General features: G+C 42.8%; 1 protein-coding gene across 1 annotated transcript in view; it reads right to left on the bottom strand.

Moving 5' to 3' along the window:
* The window catches only part of LOC137308558 (collagen alpha-1(XXV) chain-like), a 170,493-nt gene that overhangs the window by 151,023 nt on the left and 2,178 nt on the right, over nt 1–17,292 (bottom strand). Inside the window, exons 3-7 of the mRNA XM_067977368.1 lie at nt 17,044–17,070; nt 16,043–16,069; nt 3,921–3,980; nt 1,588–1,704; nt 1,063–1,098 (exon numbers count right to left, since the gene is read on the bottom strand). Coding sequence (XP_067833469.1) covers nt 1,063–1,098; nt 1,588–1,704; nt 3,921–3,980; nt 16,043–16,069; nt 17,044–17,070 — 267 coding nt within the window. The remainder of the gene's footprint in view (nt 1–1,062; nt 1,099–1,587; nt 1,705–3,920; nt 3,981–16,042; nt 16,070–17,043; nt 17,071–17,292) is intronic.

Raw genomic sequence — 17,292 nt, 5'->3', positions numbered from 1 at the left:
CACTAACAATGAAGACATTGAACAAATAACGGGCTACTCAGCAACACTCTGTAATCAAAAAAGAGCTGAAACTTGCTGTGCCAGATTGCCAATTAAAGCTTTAGTGGTCTTAAAGGTGACATTTCAGCCAATAAAAAGCTAGAGAGTATTCCTCCTAATGAATATAACAAACTAATAAAATAAACGGGCTTAAACTTTCATTAAAATGGCACACAACTAGCTGTTATATAAATGCTATAATTCCCTATTTTTTCACATTAAGTTGAAGTAATAAAATAGCTTACTATTACAATTTATCAGTGGCAAATTGGCTGTATCTGTAGTTGTACTACAAACAACTGGATTTTGGTCGGACAGCTCCTTCAGTAACTAGGAAATAAGCACTGAATTGCTATCACTAGTAAAGCCTATTCACTGTGACTCGATTCGCATCAACATCTTAATTTGAACCTTTTTTCTAAATTCAAAGCCTGAGGGTCAGGTGACATCTAGCGATCACAAGGGAGGGAAGGATATTAGTAAGTCTTAGAAGGAAAGAATACTAGATCCATGAAAAATTGCATCATTTACTAGTACAAAGAATTGGGTGTGACATAGTCCTGGTAAGGGCACAAGGAGTGTACAACTTTCATAAATAAAAATTATAAATAAATATCAATAAAAATAATCTCACGTTCAGATGACTTGTATTAATTCTAAAAGCTAGTCAAGATCAAATTGAGCCAGATGGATGGCTGGGAATTCAAGGTCCTTCAAGTCCATGTCCCTCTGATTGCTCCCATTTCATTCTCACGATTTACAATAAGAACACCAGAAAATATCCCATCAGGCATGCTCCTTCCACATACCATGTAGAATCTATCTTCTCATGGAATCTACCCCACCTATTTAATCTCCAGAGGGGGTGGGGGGGGGGGAATTCCTGATCCTAAACATAACCAAGCAAAAGGTCACAACATACATCCTTTATAAACAGGAGGAAATTTCCCTTGCATCTTCCCCCCATGACATGAAACACTTTCCCACTGCATCAGTATAATCTGAGATATGTATTTTACTCACCGTTAATCCAGTTTCACCTCTTGATCCTGGTTCCCCCTAAAACCAAAGCATGAATTTGTTTAGTGAACTTCACTAAGATTTATAGTTGGTACAGTAGCTATCTTGAAAATTTGATGACTGTCAGAAATATTAATTTTTTTTTTAGGATGAGACTCTTATCTTAAATGTATGCCCCCCGCTTCCTCTACTGAATCTCACTGGGCCATGCATAATTTTCAGCCGAGAGGGCGAGTGTGTAACTGTTCCCAGGTTTCTATCAATGCTGCTCTGAAACCAGCTGCAAAGGCCTACACAAGAAGAGCCATAGAGACACTCCATGATTTTCCCTCCCTCCATCTTATGAAATATCTGATCACTGTGGGACACCTCCCCATGGTTGCATGCCTGGGATAACTCACGATATGGAGGCCATACAGGCTTGAACTCACTTACTACTGCTCCATGGTGCAGTGCCTTTCATTTCTGGAAACATATTAAAAGAAAACTATGGTTTAATGTACGGAAATTAATCTGATGCGTTCTTACAGGTGCTCCTGGCATTCCTCGAGGACCGTCCTTTCCTGTGTCACCTGGAGGACCACGCGGGCCTGGAGGACCAGGAGGCCCTGGAGGTCCCGGTGGCCCAGCTTGACCTTGATCACCCTGCAGATTGGTGAAAAAGTGTGTGAATAAAAAGGATGTGCATTACGTATTCAGTTTGGTCATTTTTATTTACAACGACAAAGTCGCATGGAATGATATTTTTCTATTTTCTTATGATCTACGATAAATAATTACAGAAAAATTAAAATTCTGTTGAGTGATGACACTGAGCAAATTAAGTCAGCACTAAATACTTAATTACTTCTAATTATAATGCAGGTAAAGAAAATCAAGGAAAAGTAAGAATAATATTAACAGTAAAGAATGTAAAGAAGAATTCTACAAGTACTAGCACTACCTTCATGAGACGTCGCTTAATAAACTGCTGATCAGCCGACAGGAACCCATGATTGACTCTTGGGTATGGAAACGCCATCTGATCAGGCAGGGAAAGTCAAAGTTTGGAGGTCAGAGGTCAGAAAGGTAAAGGAGTGGCAAGGGTAGGTTTCAAAAGAAGGAGGAGATACGGTTAAGAACAGCAAGTTAACATTTCTATCAACTACATACAGTTCAGGCCTTGGGCTATGAAATCCATGCCGTATCGATACCAATATATGAGCAAAGTATTATGCAAAGGAAGCAGAAAGTGAAGTGATTGATAATCCAAACCTTGAACCATCTGTCTGTCATCAAACTGACTATATGTTCAGCTGTTAGGTATCAACCCATTCATCTGTCAGTCTAACTATCTATTCATCTAATACATTTATCCCCAAATCCTAACCTCGAGTTTCTAGAAATTAATGCTAATGTATGATTAGCAATATTTTCCACTTGCCATTTATATTTAATGGGTTAAAATAATGCCAATCCGTAAATCTAAGCCAGTGTGTCCTAGCTATAAACTCTCATTAAAATATTTTGTAATGCAGAAAATCCAATCAAAATATTAATCACCAAAAAAAATTATAATATGTAGATCATAAGTCCAGTGACATCATAAAATGGTCATTGTTAACCTCCCTATCTCATTATTATATATTTTTATAAGTGTCAATCTAATCAGTCCCTCTCGTATATATGGTCATGTTATTTTGCTGGTCTGGTAACTCCTTTGAGGTCACACGTCTCACTGTGAAATTGCATAGCTCGTTGCATCTATTGACTGGCAGATCGGCATGGATTCCACTTACCAAACCATTAGGATTTACAGTGATGCATTCAGTCAGACATAAGTCCAGCATACTAATTCTGTACTTAATCAAACAAAATGATAAATACAAGTATTGCAGTATTTGAATTTAACCCTTAGACCCTACTATCAAACATGTATTGGTATCAAACAGCCAGTCAATTGAATGGAAGCATTTTGTTTTGTTCGGTGAATTCAAATTCTTAAGAGAAAGCTCTGTTAAGAACTAATGTATTGTTAGTAAAAGAGTCATTTTATCAAGATCATGAATGCTTCAGGAATCAGAAACCAAATAGTGAGACATTCCTCTTTATCCCGTGTGAATTAAAGCTTATTTGAATTAATAATTCTTCATTATCTGCTTAAACTAAAATCATTTAACTCGTATACATTCATTCTTAATTTATTAACTGCATTTGAATGATTTTGTATCCAGAGCTGATTAATCTCTATATAGAAAGATCACTGTGTGATGAAGTTCCCCTTTTTGTTGTGAATTGAGATTGATTTAAAATCCAGTCAGTCTGGCACAACTTTGTTTCACTTTATCTGTGTACACCCTCCCCACCCCTACCCTCTCAGTATAATTTCTTCCCCTCCCTCAAGTGCAACCAAACTGCTCTCGGCCTGTAGGATGGGATGGTTTAGCTTATGGTTGCTCTTTGGAGGCTATCAATCATCTTTGGTAAACTGACCATTCAGAGTACTAGAGGTGTATGGGAGGGGACTTCTCCTTTGCCACTTTTTCCTCCTTCTTGCTGCTGCTTTCAGAACAGGAGATCAGACAATATTGGACGGGGGGGATGGTGACAGGAGTGAGGAGCACTTTATACATCATGATCAAGCTCAATTAAAGATGCAGGGAATAATGCACATTTCTTTAGACTTGAACCTTATCTCATATAGGCTAACAATAAGGGATAGCTTCTCTTTTGTTTTAAAGATATTTAATTTAATTTAACATAGCCTCACTTTTAGTAACCAACTAAAATTTCATATAGAACATTAAGACTTATCCAAGTCAGACAGTTACAGTAGTATGCTGGTTGAGGTCTGACTGAGCATGCACACATTATCCACAAACCTTGACAGTGAGGATCTGATTACTGTGCAGAGCCGCCACTGTGGGGGACCCCGGCAAACCCTGGGAACACAACACAATGTAGGAACAAACAAAAAAAACACAACAAAACAGCACAAGGTTTCCACAGTACAACGCATAACAGGGCATGCCAGCTAGTTACTTTCTCTCTGTTAACGTCTGAGTATGACAGATTCACCTACACCACCGCTGGAGATGAGCCAAGATTCTGAAATAACTTTCCCAAAAATGGACAAGAGTATTTTGCTGAAGTTACCTTGTGACAGTTTACCACAAGGTAACTTTTTACCTGCTCAATTTTGGACCGTTTTCTTAATAGTACTCTTTAATGGGTTGAAATTGTACCGTGTAACATCTTCCAATGGTAGGTAGGGGGAAGAAAATGAATCCAGGTTTGCTATTCAGTGACCAACATTGAAACATGCATGTGTTCACATCAGGTGAGGCCAGGATTAGATTGGACTTTGGTACTCTCCATGATCAAATAGCAGGACAACACAACAAGGGGATCATTTAAACCTAACCTCCCCGACGGGAAACTGACGAGATTGGAATGGAAAGTAAAAACCGTGCGGGGTTTAAAACAGGCGGCTGTTCCGATCCCGTCAGTTTCTCGCCAGGCGGCTTAGGTTTAAATTACTGCAAAGTCTAGGCTCATACATGAAGAATGATCACTTGGAGGAGGTGCTGAAGGGTACAGACAGCCATGAATTGGATCTTGTATGAGCTAGTGCCTTCAGGAAAGGAGTGGAGAAAAGGATATATGGGAATAAATTAAGGAGTACAAAGCTGCTTGATTGGTGGCTTCACCAATTGCATTTGCTGAAGAAAAGACAAGAACTGATAAAAACCAATAAATTAGAAAATAATTTGCAATGCTACAAGTATGACATTTGCTGTGTTACAAACATCCCACATGCATCAATTTGCAGATTGCCATAGCTGAGATTTATGTTGTCCTGTCTCTCCAGTCAGGCAATAAAGCCCCTTTAAAGAACTGCTTTCCAAATAAGGTCACAACAAGAAGATTGGCATAAATATTTGAAAATATCGGGGGGTTCATTTCAGAATCGCAGCCCTTCCCTTTGTCTAAAGTTTCTCCTCAGACTTGTTCATAAGCAAAGTTCAACTAAAACTTGTTAAAGTCACATCACAGAACAGCATTTCTTATTAATAGCCCATAAGTATATCAATCTCAATTTGAGTAGCATTTCTGCCCGTTTCCATCTCAAGACCGTTTGAAGTCACTGACTCAGGACATGCGTTCCAGAGATGAAGCAGAAGTCAGTTAAAACCCCATACTTCATTCATATTTATGACAGTCATTTTCCATTGGAGACAAGATTGTTCATCATCTGCAAAAATTATCTTCAGCATTGATCAGTTAGGCTGGTTTGCCGTTAAAAGACGCCATGATGTACGATGCTGAGCATATGCTTTAATTTAACATTAATTATTTACAATATGGTACAAAATATTAACAACAGCATTTCTTTTGTTTTTTCATTTTAACTTGCGGCCATTTATCATCTTGCTTGCTCAAATTGGTACAGGCTGTGACTGTCTCGAAAGGGCTTTGTTGTCCTGCAAAAAGAATCTTATGAAACAGAAGTTCCAATTTGGATGTGTCAGGGATGGAAAGTGTGCCTGATACAACAATAATTATGGATTCTTTTCGAAAACAATTTCTAATTCATAATCTGCTTTAAAAAATTGTAACCATTGAAAATGTCATATTGTGAAAATGGGAACATTATAGTAAATGAGGCCCATCTAAAAATAGGTTTCTGACTCACTCAGGAACAGCTCGGCAGTGCTGGGAAATTGATAACTATTTATCTATAATTTACTTGATAACAATGCAAAAAGCAGCAAATCTCTTTTAAAGAAAACATCTCTTCAGGGTTCCTCTGTGGAGTCTTCAAAATTAGCGAGTGGGAGAAAGGTCTGGCTATTATTATTTTTTTTAACAATTTCTCATTTTACTTATTTCTATTCCCTCCCCTGCACCAGGCACATCATCAAGAGGAACCAGGTTACTTGCTCCCAAACCTCTGGAGTGCCTGCTCTATCCCATTTAATAGGAGGAGTATGGGTGTAGGGTGGTTTGATGCTGTATGATTTTCACTGCTGCCTCGGAGGAAGTCTGAGATTGGCAACTCGTCACTCACAGTGTGAGTGAATCATGGACACAAACCCATATCTATTCAGTGATACATCCATTGATGTAGCAGTACTTAGAACTATCCACTAGTGAAGGTGATAATGATCAACAACTGTTAATTGCTGATAATTATCAATTATCGATTTTTACAAGGTGACATAAAAGTGAAAGATCAAAGGCTAAGCAATTTAAATTATAAGCACTTAGCTCTGCCATATTACAAAACGAAGAGTGGGGAATTTGCATAAAAAGTTACTTTTTATGGTCTCCTTGTGTTGTGTGAAACAGTGATGTAACAAACTCCGATGACATTAGATGCCCATGGAGTCTAGCACTGGTGTCCAGATTGTATTGACTTCAAATAGGAGCTAACATTTTTCTTTAAATTCAGTCCTTGTTGAGTAATGTACAACATTAACTTAAAAACAACATCTGAGGAATGATTTTAAAAGAACAAATCTCGAGTTGGTTTGTAAATGATACGGTGCCTCATTTAATGCTCCAGGCTTGGCGCTGTAGCAGTGGTCAGGAAATTGCTTGTGAGAGGCAGTCCCGTACTGCCAGGGATGCAAGCCAGTCGCAGTGGAAGTGCAGCCAAATTTTTAAACTTTCAATTATAAATTTTAAAACCCTTCAGGTGCTCCACTGTACTACCTTTTAATTTCCACTGCCTGAAAAAAAGCTGACTATCCTGTCAGCTCTTCAAATAATTAGACATGACAGTCAGGGAACAGTGACCAGATCTTGGTGTTTGTATTTGAATGCACGCTAACAGAGCCTTGCCTTTTCCCATTGTGAGTAAGCGCACCCCACACACTGATACTGCACTGCATAGCACAGTGCAACTTGGGTTTAAATTAATTAATTTTAGCATCACATTGCAACTGTATTTGAAAACTGATAGACTCCACTGGCATGTGCTAAAATTTCTGAGACAGTTTTATATACGCTTTCTGTATGGATACTCCCTGAAAGGGACATAATAATTCACAGTGTATTATAGTACAGGACGTTTCTATTAACTTGCACTTATCAAGCAACAAGAAAAATCCAATAGTTAACGGGAGTCTGGAATGTGCTAAATTTGTTTCTTCCATACTTCTCAATCAAAAGTTTAACACCTATTGTATTTTAATGATACATTTCTTGAGGATGTTTTGTTCTGGGATGTGTTTAATTTGATTTTCTATACTTCACAATCAGATAGATTGAGAAGATAGGGTCCAATGCAAACTTGCAATGATGTGGAGATGCCGGTGATGGACTGGGGTTGACAATTGTAAACAATTTTACAACACCAAGTTATAGTCCAGCAATTTTATTTTAAATTCACAAGCTTTCGGAGTCTCCGAAAGCTTGTGAATTTAAAATAAAATTGCTGGACTATAACTTGGTGTTGTAAAATTGTTTACAACTTGCAATGAATGAGACTTTGTGAATTGGTTGCTTCTTAATAACATGCGCTGTATATGGTTTGAATAACAATACACCCATAGAAGAGTCAGATTAAAATTATTCAGAGTTTGCCCTCCACAGAGTTTCCAGGACATTGCAACTAATGTTAGTCTGGGTATTGTTATGATAATTAGAAACTCTAGGTAGATGCAACAGAGTGAGAGTCAATTCTGTTACACTCAAAAATAAACACAATATATAGAAGAATTAAATGCCATTTCACTGGGTTAATTAGATGTGAACTTGTAGCTACTTTAGGTATGAATATAAAGTAGGGTCCTTTGTTCATTATATTTTCCAATCAGCACTCATAAAGTATATGTTTATTTCTCCTTGTTTACCTGATAATAGCCATAAAAAGACACATGTGGGATCATTAAGTTCAGCCTGAAGCCCTGAATCTATCACCATGGCTAAGCAGAAGCTTCATGAGAAACACATTTTTTGTTTAATTGTTTTTCCCCCATTTTTCTCCCTTTGCCTCACTGGTGGGGTTTGGTTCCACAGGTGCTGGCAGCCTCCAGTACCTCAGCTAAATCACCATTCTTTATGTTTGACCTCAGATTTGGCCTGGATTTTTCCTTGGAAAAACTGCCCAATTTCGGGCAGTGTTGGACGTAAAATGGGTCAGAGAGGCCCTCCGTCGCAACTCCACTCTAAAAACGGCCATTGCAATTTCTCTCCTGTGATCCCGATCTGTCTGCTAGAAGTGCGCTCCACTGCACTTAAATGCCGGGGTGGGGTAATTTTGACTTTGGGCGATAGTGTAAAGCAGCAGCTATCAGAGCAGCATTTATACAAGGTCTACTTTGAGGTTGCAGTTGTGGCTGCATCAGTTGACAGATTTCAGTCACGACTCCTTTAGTGAACCAAAGACATCGGATGCACTGGTCGCCACTGAAGTTGAAGTAAGAGAATTGGTCCCTGAAGACCCTCTGCGGATATGGCCTCCTGCTGAGTGCCCTGCTCCTCCTCCTCCTCCCTCTTCTAGCAGCTTGTCCTGCTCTGCGTTGCCTCTCTTCATTCTTCCAGTCAATTCCCAGAGGAAGCCCTACCAGGCCACGCAGGCACCTAAGTCATGAAAATGGGGCCTGAGATGTGCGCTCACACTTTCAATGCTAAGTGCACAGGACGCCATCTTGGTAAAGGCATTTGCGCACGCGCACCTAATGACCGTCGGCAGCATGCAGAGTAGGGAGATTATGACGCGAATCAGTGTGCAACGTTGATTTGAAGGCAATGCTGCTATTTTGGAACGCCACACTCCATTCAATGCTCAGTCTTAACCTCGCACAGCTGGACAGGACTTAAAGGGCATGAAGGACCCCCCCCCCCCCCCCCCGCCCCCCAGCACTATTTAAAGGATCATGAAGTACCTACAGGTTAATACTGGATTATTTTTTCTGGCTGCTGGTGCAATTGTACGTGTTTTTGGAGGTGTCCTCTATTTGGATAAAGTTTCAATACTCTACAGGGAGTGGTATGCCTGATTTCGCTGTAGTCTTTGTGTCATTTCAAACATTGTGCTGAAAAATGTTGCTTCCAGACATGAGTGGCCTGGTAGGGCTTCCTCTGGGAATTGACTGGAAGAATGAAGAGAGGCAACGCAGAGCAGGACAAGCTGCTAGAAGAGGGAGGAGGAGGAGGAGCAGGGCACTCAGCAGGAGGCCATATCCGCAGAGGGTCTTCAGGGACCAATTCTCTTACCTCAACTTCAGTGGCGACCAGTGCATCCGATGTCTTTGGTTCACTAAAGGAATCGTGACTGAAATTTGTCAACTGATGCAGCCACAACTGCAACCTCAAAGTAGAGCAAAGACAGCATTGTCTGTGGCTGTCAAGGTGACTATGGCCCTTAATTTTTATGGCTCTGGCTCCTTTCAGGCTGCTACTGAGATAAGCAACATCTCACAGTTTGCAGTCTACCACTGCATAAGGGAAGTCATTGGGGCACATAGGCGTCCTCAAGCAATGCTTCCACCGTCTGGATTGCTCTGGAGGAGCCTTGCAGTACTCAGCAGAGTGGGTATCAAGATTTGTTGTAGTATGCTGCATGCTGTTCAACTTGGCCATTATGAGGGAACAGCCATTGTCACCTCCTATTGGAGAACCTGAGGAGCATCAACAAGAGGAGGAGGAGGAGGAGGAGGAAGAGGAAGAGGAAGAAGTGCAACAGGAAATGGAGGAAGAGGAAGGGAGGCTACAACATAGACAGGCCCTGTCTGCCGGGTTTTACGAGATCAGATTATTAATGAGTGATATCAGTGGTTGTTGGAGGCCAATCATCTCAGCCCCAGGACAGTGCTGCAGGAGTTCCTCGGGGCAGTGTCCTAGGCCCAACCATCTTCAGCTGCTTCATCAACGACCTTCCCTCCATCATAAGGTCAGAAATGGGGATGTTCGCTGATGATTGCACGGTGTTCAGTTCCATTTGCAACCCCTCAAATAAGAAGCAGTCCGAGCCCGCATGCAGCAAGACCTGGACAACATCCAGGCTTGGGCTGATAAGTGGCAAATAATATTCGCGCCAGACAAATGCCAGGCAATGACCATCTCCAACAAGAGAGAGTCTAACCACCTCCCCTTGACATTCAACGGCATTACCATCGCCGAATCCCCCATCATCAACATCCTGGGGGTCACCATTGACCAGAAACTTAACTGGACCAGCCATATAAATACTTTGGCTACAAGAGCAGGTCAGAGGCTGGGTATTCTGCGGCGAGTGACTCGCCTCCTGACTCCCCAAAGCCTTTCCACCATCTACAAGGCACAAGTCAGGAGTGTGATGGAATACTCTCTACTTGCCTGGATGAGTGCAGCTCCAACAACACTCAAGAAGCTCGACACCATCCAGAACAAAGCAGCCCGCTTGATTGGCACCTCATCCATCACCCTAAACATTCACTCCCTTCACCACCGGCGCACAGTGGCTGCAGTGTGTACCATCCACAGGATGCACTGCAGCAACTCACCAAGGCTTCTTCGACAGCACCTCCCAAACCTCCCTCAGCTCATCGCAGAAATAAAAACACCACCAAATGCAAATTCAAATCCAAATTTATAAATTAACACATGAAATTATGCAAACAAAATGAGACTATTCACCCTTGTACGTTGTTGTTTGTGTGCCTTTACCTATCCTAGTGCTCCTATGAGGTGCTTCCCCAGTGACTGGAGCGTGGGTGGTGGAAGGCTGCTGACCTTCAATGGAGGAGAGTGCAGATGGCCTTGGAGGATGACCTTGAGCAGCTCTGGGCCGGGAGGGCCAGGCTTCAGACTGCACTATCTCGGACTGGGCTGCAGCAGTCAGGGCTGGCTGGCTGACAGGCAACAGCAAGGGCACTGATGGAGTGGCAGAGGTGGGAGCAGGAATGCTGTGATCCTGAGAGAGGACAGGAGGTTACTGTCCAGAGAGTCACTGCCACTCTCACGGGGCAGCACCTCAGCAATCCTGGTGATCTGTTGGAGAACAGATCGCTCGACTGTTGTGACACCCTGGAAGCCCATTTCAACTGTGTACCCAGAGCCATGATAGCAACAGTCTGAGCTTCCAAGGCAGCAGTTAGACCTTTGATGGAAGCTGTTACATCAGTCATCAGGCACTGTATCATGGTGGGTTCCACAGGTGCGCTGATGGAGGTGACCACCCGTTCCATTTTGGAAAGGATGGGCTCCAAGCTCTGCGCAAAGCCCTGTGCCAAGTTGGAGCTGGATTCCTCCATGCTCCTTGTCATTGTGCGCAGGCTTTCTGGCAGGCTTCCCAGTGGGAAGTGAGAAACAGAATTAGGTATTCAGAGACCCTCATCATCGATACCTCCATCACTGCCAGTGGCCATGGCCTCAGCAATGGCCTTTCCAATAATGGCCAGCACTATCTCCTCCATGGGAGTTAAAACGTGCAGGTGCGCTTGTCCTCCTCCAGTTGTTTCTTGATGCATTCTGTTATGCTCCACCTTCTCCTGCAAGAAAGAGGGAAGTGTGTTAGTGAGCATCCTGCAAGATATTTGGGTGATGTGGCTGTCATAGTTGAATAGCTGCCAGTGTCTGTGAACTGTGAGTTGTGCGTGTGCGGCTTGCAACAGTGCTAAGTATGTGAGGTTGAGATAAAGCATATGATTTGAACGGTTGAGTACTGATTGAAAGAGATTGTTGGTAGATGGGTGATGGGGGTGTAGTGAATTGAGCAGTGGATGAGGCTAGTGGAGCAGTTAGTCGGGTATACCACTTGAAACTTGAACTCACTCACCTTGACAACTCATATTAAATCACTGAACTTCTTCCTGTACTGCATCCATGTTTTTGGAGCTATGTTCCTGGCATTTACCTCTTGCGCTACGTCCTCCCACTGCCTCTTCAGCATATGTCTGGAGGGGCTCCTGTACCCCTATGTATACAGGATGCCCCTCCTTCTATCCACCTCTTCCACCAAGGCCTCCAGTGCATCATTAGAGAACCTCGGTGCATGCTCTCTCTCAGGCACAGCCATTCTTCAAAGTATTAAAGCACAGAATCACTTCACAAACGACTCCCACCACTTCATGCAGCTACAGTGCACCTCCCCTTTAAGAGGTGCAGGCTGCCTTTAAGAAGCACGAGCCACTCGTGACATCGGGGCCTGCTGGTGATGCGTGCAGCCAATCAAAACCACAGGTAGCGCTGGCTGCACACAGCAATCATTTAAAACAGCAGGCAGCACAAATGTAACGTGCTGCTTACATGGCGACGACTGGGTGCGGGTTAATCACGTACCGCAGTCCCCTCGTCCATTTTCAGGAGTTATCCAATTTAACCCCTATAAGTTTTCTCATGTGAGTGACAAAATTGAAATCTTCACTTCCTATTCCAAATGTTGCCTATCTCTTTAAAATTTTCAGCATTTGAAATGCAGCGTAAAGAAACTTAATGCCGAGTTTATAGGTGGCCATGACCTGTGACCAGCAGACCAGGGAACAACACCACCTGGACGTTCCCCTCCAAGTCACACACCATCCTGACTTGGAAATATATCGCCGTTCCATCATCGTTGCTGGGTCAAAATCCTGGAACTCCCTTCCTAACAGCACTGTGGGAGAACCTTCACCACACGGACTGCAGCGGTTCAAGAAGGCGGCTCACCACCACCTTCTCACAGGCAATTAGAGATGGGCAATAAATGCTGGCCTTGCCAGCGACGCCCACATCCCATGAATGAATAAAAAAAATGAAGGAAACTGGCATGCGGGGCTCAATGATGTTAGTTCTGCTCGTTAAAATAAATTTTAAATAGCAAAGCCTATTTCAGGTGCAATGCGGTGGCCCTCACCTGATCTGTGACCAAAAGTCACCTGAAGCGTAAATGGGATGTAAACCCAGTGCAATGGGCCTCCGTGCCTTTTCCTTCTGTGTTGTGTCACAGAAATAGGCACAGGCAGGGTGTAGTGCACAGGAAAAGTGGCCACTTTATCACTCAACTGCCTGAGGAAATGGAAGCTGTAGATGGCTTTGTACTTCCCACAAAGCTGCACCTCAGCAGCAGGCAGCTTTCCTCACGGAAGTTCTTTTACAGCTATTAGGGAAAGGCTTATTAAGAGGAAAACATTCCCCTCGTTATTACGCTATTCATTATGCATCACATGGTATAATCCTTCCCAGAAGGTGCAGCATCAAAAGTGCTTTCCCCCCTTTCTAGGAGGGCTGATCGTGAAAAGGCTCAGTGGTAGCACTCTCGGAGTAAGGTGATGAGTTCAAGTCCCACTCCAGAGACTTGAGCACGTAATCTAGGCTAATGTTCCAGTGCAGTACTGAGGGAGTGCTGAACTGTCGGAGGTGTGGTCTTTAGGATGAGATGTTAAACTAAAGCCCCAGCTGCCTGCTCAGGTGGACATAAGAGATCCCTTGGCATTATTCGAAAAGCAGGGCCATTCTCTCAGCGTCCTGGCCAACATTTATCCCTCACCTAACAACACCGAAACAGATTAACTGGTCATTTATCGTATTACTGATTGTGGAACCTTGCTGTGTGCAAATTGTCTGCTACATTTGCTTACATTACAAGAGTGACAACATTTCAAAAGTAATTCTTTGGTTGTAAAGCACTTTGTGATAGCCTAAGAAAGGCCCTATATAAATAAAAATACTTTCTTTTCCTTTCCATTAACATTTCAAAAACTGTACACAAACACAGCAAATTGCACAGCAGGATCCTGTCCTGTGGCTCCTTCCCACTTTAAAAATGGCCAACCTATCATTTACATGCAAATATGGTAATTAATCAATATTCAATGTACTCCTCTCATTTCCTTTTTTATGATGTTCATTATATTACATGGAAACCATGTCTGCAGGCTGCAAATGGAAATCAGGCCTCAAAAGCTCCTGGGCAAAGCATTTTGGGTAATGGGTAAGTGGACAGAGTCAGTGTCTTGTTACTGCACTGAGAGCACAAATCAAATTATTTAATGGCTGCAAGCTGACAATTGTCAACTTGACAGTCTGAAAATCTGTCATTCAATCTGACGCTGGGGGTCTCCATTTGGACTGACACTCCCTTTAGCAGAATATATTTCGATGATAACAGCATTGAACTTGATTAGCACTGTTTGAACTGCAGCCAGAAGGTAACTAATCAGTGCTCTCCAAGTCTATTTGTACTAATTAGCTTTTAAGCATTTACTGGCTTTGACTTTTGCACAGGGATAGTTTAATTTTATGCTTAGTTCTTGACACTTTGACAGATAGAGATAATTATGATCTATTGGTTTAATTTAGTGTTTCTGGGGACGTTCTGTCGATTGAAGTGCTAATTTGAGGGAGGGGAAGAGGTGGAGAGCGGCTAATACCCTATTTTTGGAAAATTAACAACCGGAACGTTTGTTTTAATTAGAACCACCCCTTGGAGGAACACATAAGATCTGGTAAGTTACAAGTGCACAAGAATCAAAGACATGCTGTTATTGTAAAAGGTCAAAGATCAATTGTCTTTTTAAAAATCATACTACAACGTGCTGGAGGACACATAAAAGCTGAGCATTTGGCTGTGGTGGTTAACAGATCTAGTAACACACAGAAGTTCTTGATTTAAGTGAGCTGACATCTCAAAAGAACAGAAAACTTTCTTCTAACAGTTGTATAATCAGACACACATGGAAATTAATAAATATCATTGTCCAACTCCCTTGCACGCTCCGTGTGCATGTATGTAGTCACACACAAGTTGTTTTCTTCCAGAACTCCTGTAGATTTAAGAGGGAGAATTTTAACCCACCCCGCCCGGTGGCAAGGTTGGGGGCGGGGGGGGCCTTTAAAACGGAGTGTTCAGCCTTATCACCCCATTCCCGCTGGTCACCATTTTAATTGCTCACTGCAGTTATGTGGCTGAGGCGCCTGCTTAAAACAGGATGGAGCCTCATAAATTTATGCACATCGGGATCCCGATTGAATTTTAACTCAGGCCTCAGCGAAGAAGCCGCTGCAGCTTTCTTGTTGGTAGCTGTTGGGAGGATGAGGTGGCCCTCCAAGGTAAGTGGAAATCTTTCCCTTGTGGGGCCAGGAGGAGCACCTGGCTAGCTGCTGCTTTCCGCCCATTTCAGGCAGACCGCTGACCCATGGCATGCAGTGGAGGCCCAGGAGTTAAAATACCCCGGGCTTCAAACATAGGCCTGCGAGTGCGCCCCGCCTGAACCCCACTGGGGGTTAAAATCAACCCAACATTGAAATCTTAATATTATTGTACTTACCAAGACATCCCCACCACCAATGTATTCTGGTTTATTTTTATTCTGTGACTAGCTGTGCAGGTACAGACACCAGTAATATCACAGGCTGCTGGAGAACGAGCAGTACTGCAAACAGGGACATTCATATCTAATTACCAATACATGCCATTGATCGTGGGGAAAATGGCCCATTGCTATGGGTGCAGATTCCCTTCTGCCCGCGGGAAGGCATAAAATTAGTGACATTAGTAGCAAAACTGGCCCTTCGTCACTCCCCTGAAAGACATATCTTAGCTACAGATTGTGTGTTACTTGTAATCTCTAGGTAAGGTGTACGTTGTCCTACTTCTGTGCTACTGATGCTGCCATGATTGTATCCTAAAACACAATGAGGTAAATTTTTGTTTTCACTGTCCTGGGCGGCGATCTGGCAGAGTGGATCGCCCACCCATTATGGAGCTGGCCCGATTTTCATTCTACAGATTTCAATGGAATGAAAACCAGGCAGGTTCTGCAACAGGCGGACGATCCGCACTGTCGGATTAACACCCAGGTGGTGAAGATGAAAATTTACCCCAATCTGTTTAAATGTTATCTATATTTAAATTCAGTATTCATTGCACTAACAAATGAGTCTGCTCCAGTGTGCCAGGAATATTCTCCGGTTGATGAAACTGATGTGGAATTGAGAAGTGTTTTGGGAAAAGGTTATCATCTCGTTAGTGATTGCACTCAATGCTTCATGCGATAAACCTCAGAATGTCATCGTGCTTTAGTTAAAAGCTTACCCGCGGCCCCTGGTCTCCTTGATCACCCTGAAAGACATAAATACAATTAATTAACATCAGTGCATAAACCACAACTTCGCTGTCACAGTCACCCGAACTATCTTCCACTTTGTTTGGCGGTCCAAGATAGAACGCGTCCGCAGGGACACCATGTACACGTCCCCAGACAAAGGGGGGGAAGAGCGTCCCCAATGCTGCTCTGATTCTGATGGCCACCTTTGTGCGTGGCTGCCTCAGGATGTGTGTGGAGCCCCAGTATGCAAACACCAAACGTTTCTACCTGTCCAACACACTGAGAAATCTGAGTCTGGCCACGCTGGCCGAGCAGGCGCAGGTCGTCCCGTCGAGCTGGACCGTCCCCCCCCCCACCTGTCCCAGGTCAGAAGTTCCTGAGGAGGAACTTTTTCGACCACGAGGCTGTCAGACAGTCGTCGACACAAAATTTCCTGAGATTCCTGCAAGGAAAGGAGAGGGTGGACTCGATTGGGTTCTTCCCCGACCAGACGGTCGATGCCATTTGGCAGAACGTCTCGTCCCAATAGCTGACAAACAGGCACCAGGATGTAGCCTGGATGGTGGTGAGAAAGGCCCTCCTAGTGCGGTCCTTCCAACACGCACAGAATCTCAGAGCCACCGCGAGCTGCCCTCGAGGCTGCGGTGGTGAGGAGACTGTCATCCGCCTCCTGATGGGCTTTCACGTTGTGCAGAAAGCGAGGTGCGACATGTATTGTATTGTACAGCATGAATCATAAGGAATATACTGTGTTTGAATTGTAATATTGAGATCGCACTGTGTACGATCTGTTATGTATTGGTTTGAATTGTACTGGTTTGAAATTGTGATATTTACATTGAACCGTGTATCTTTAAATTCTATGAAATAAAGTATATTTTGAAATAAAAAAAAGAAATTAAGAATTTTATTTTATACAGCTGTTTTTTTTACAGCGGAAACAAAAATATATTCATGCTTGTCTTTAGAAATGATTGTTTTCACAAACCTTGTCACCTTTTGAACCAGGAGGACCCTGCAATAAAACAATTTAAAATCGTTAAATTTTTGTTCTCAAACTGTACTCCTGAAATTCACAATCAGTTCATTTTGTTATCCTAAAATGATTTTTTTAAGAAACAAATACAGCATTCTCATTTTGAATTAAAATAAATTCCCTCCCACCCCTCTCATGCTGCTGTCCAGTGTGCCTGTTTCTTCCCCTTGCCCGTTCTCTCCCCCCTCATTCCAGCAGCAG

Source organism: Heptranchias perlo, chromosome 1, assembly GCF_035084215.1.
Source record: "Heptranchias perlo isolate sHepPer1 chromosome 1, sHepPer1.hap1, whole genome shotgun sequence".
NCBI classification, from domain to species: Eukaryota; Metazoa; Chordata; class Chondrichthyes; order Hexanchiformes; family Hexanchidae; genus Heptranchias; species Heptranchias perlo.
Note: the sequence above shows the minus strand (reverse complement) of the source record. Positions and strands in the feature narration are given on the sequence as shown.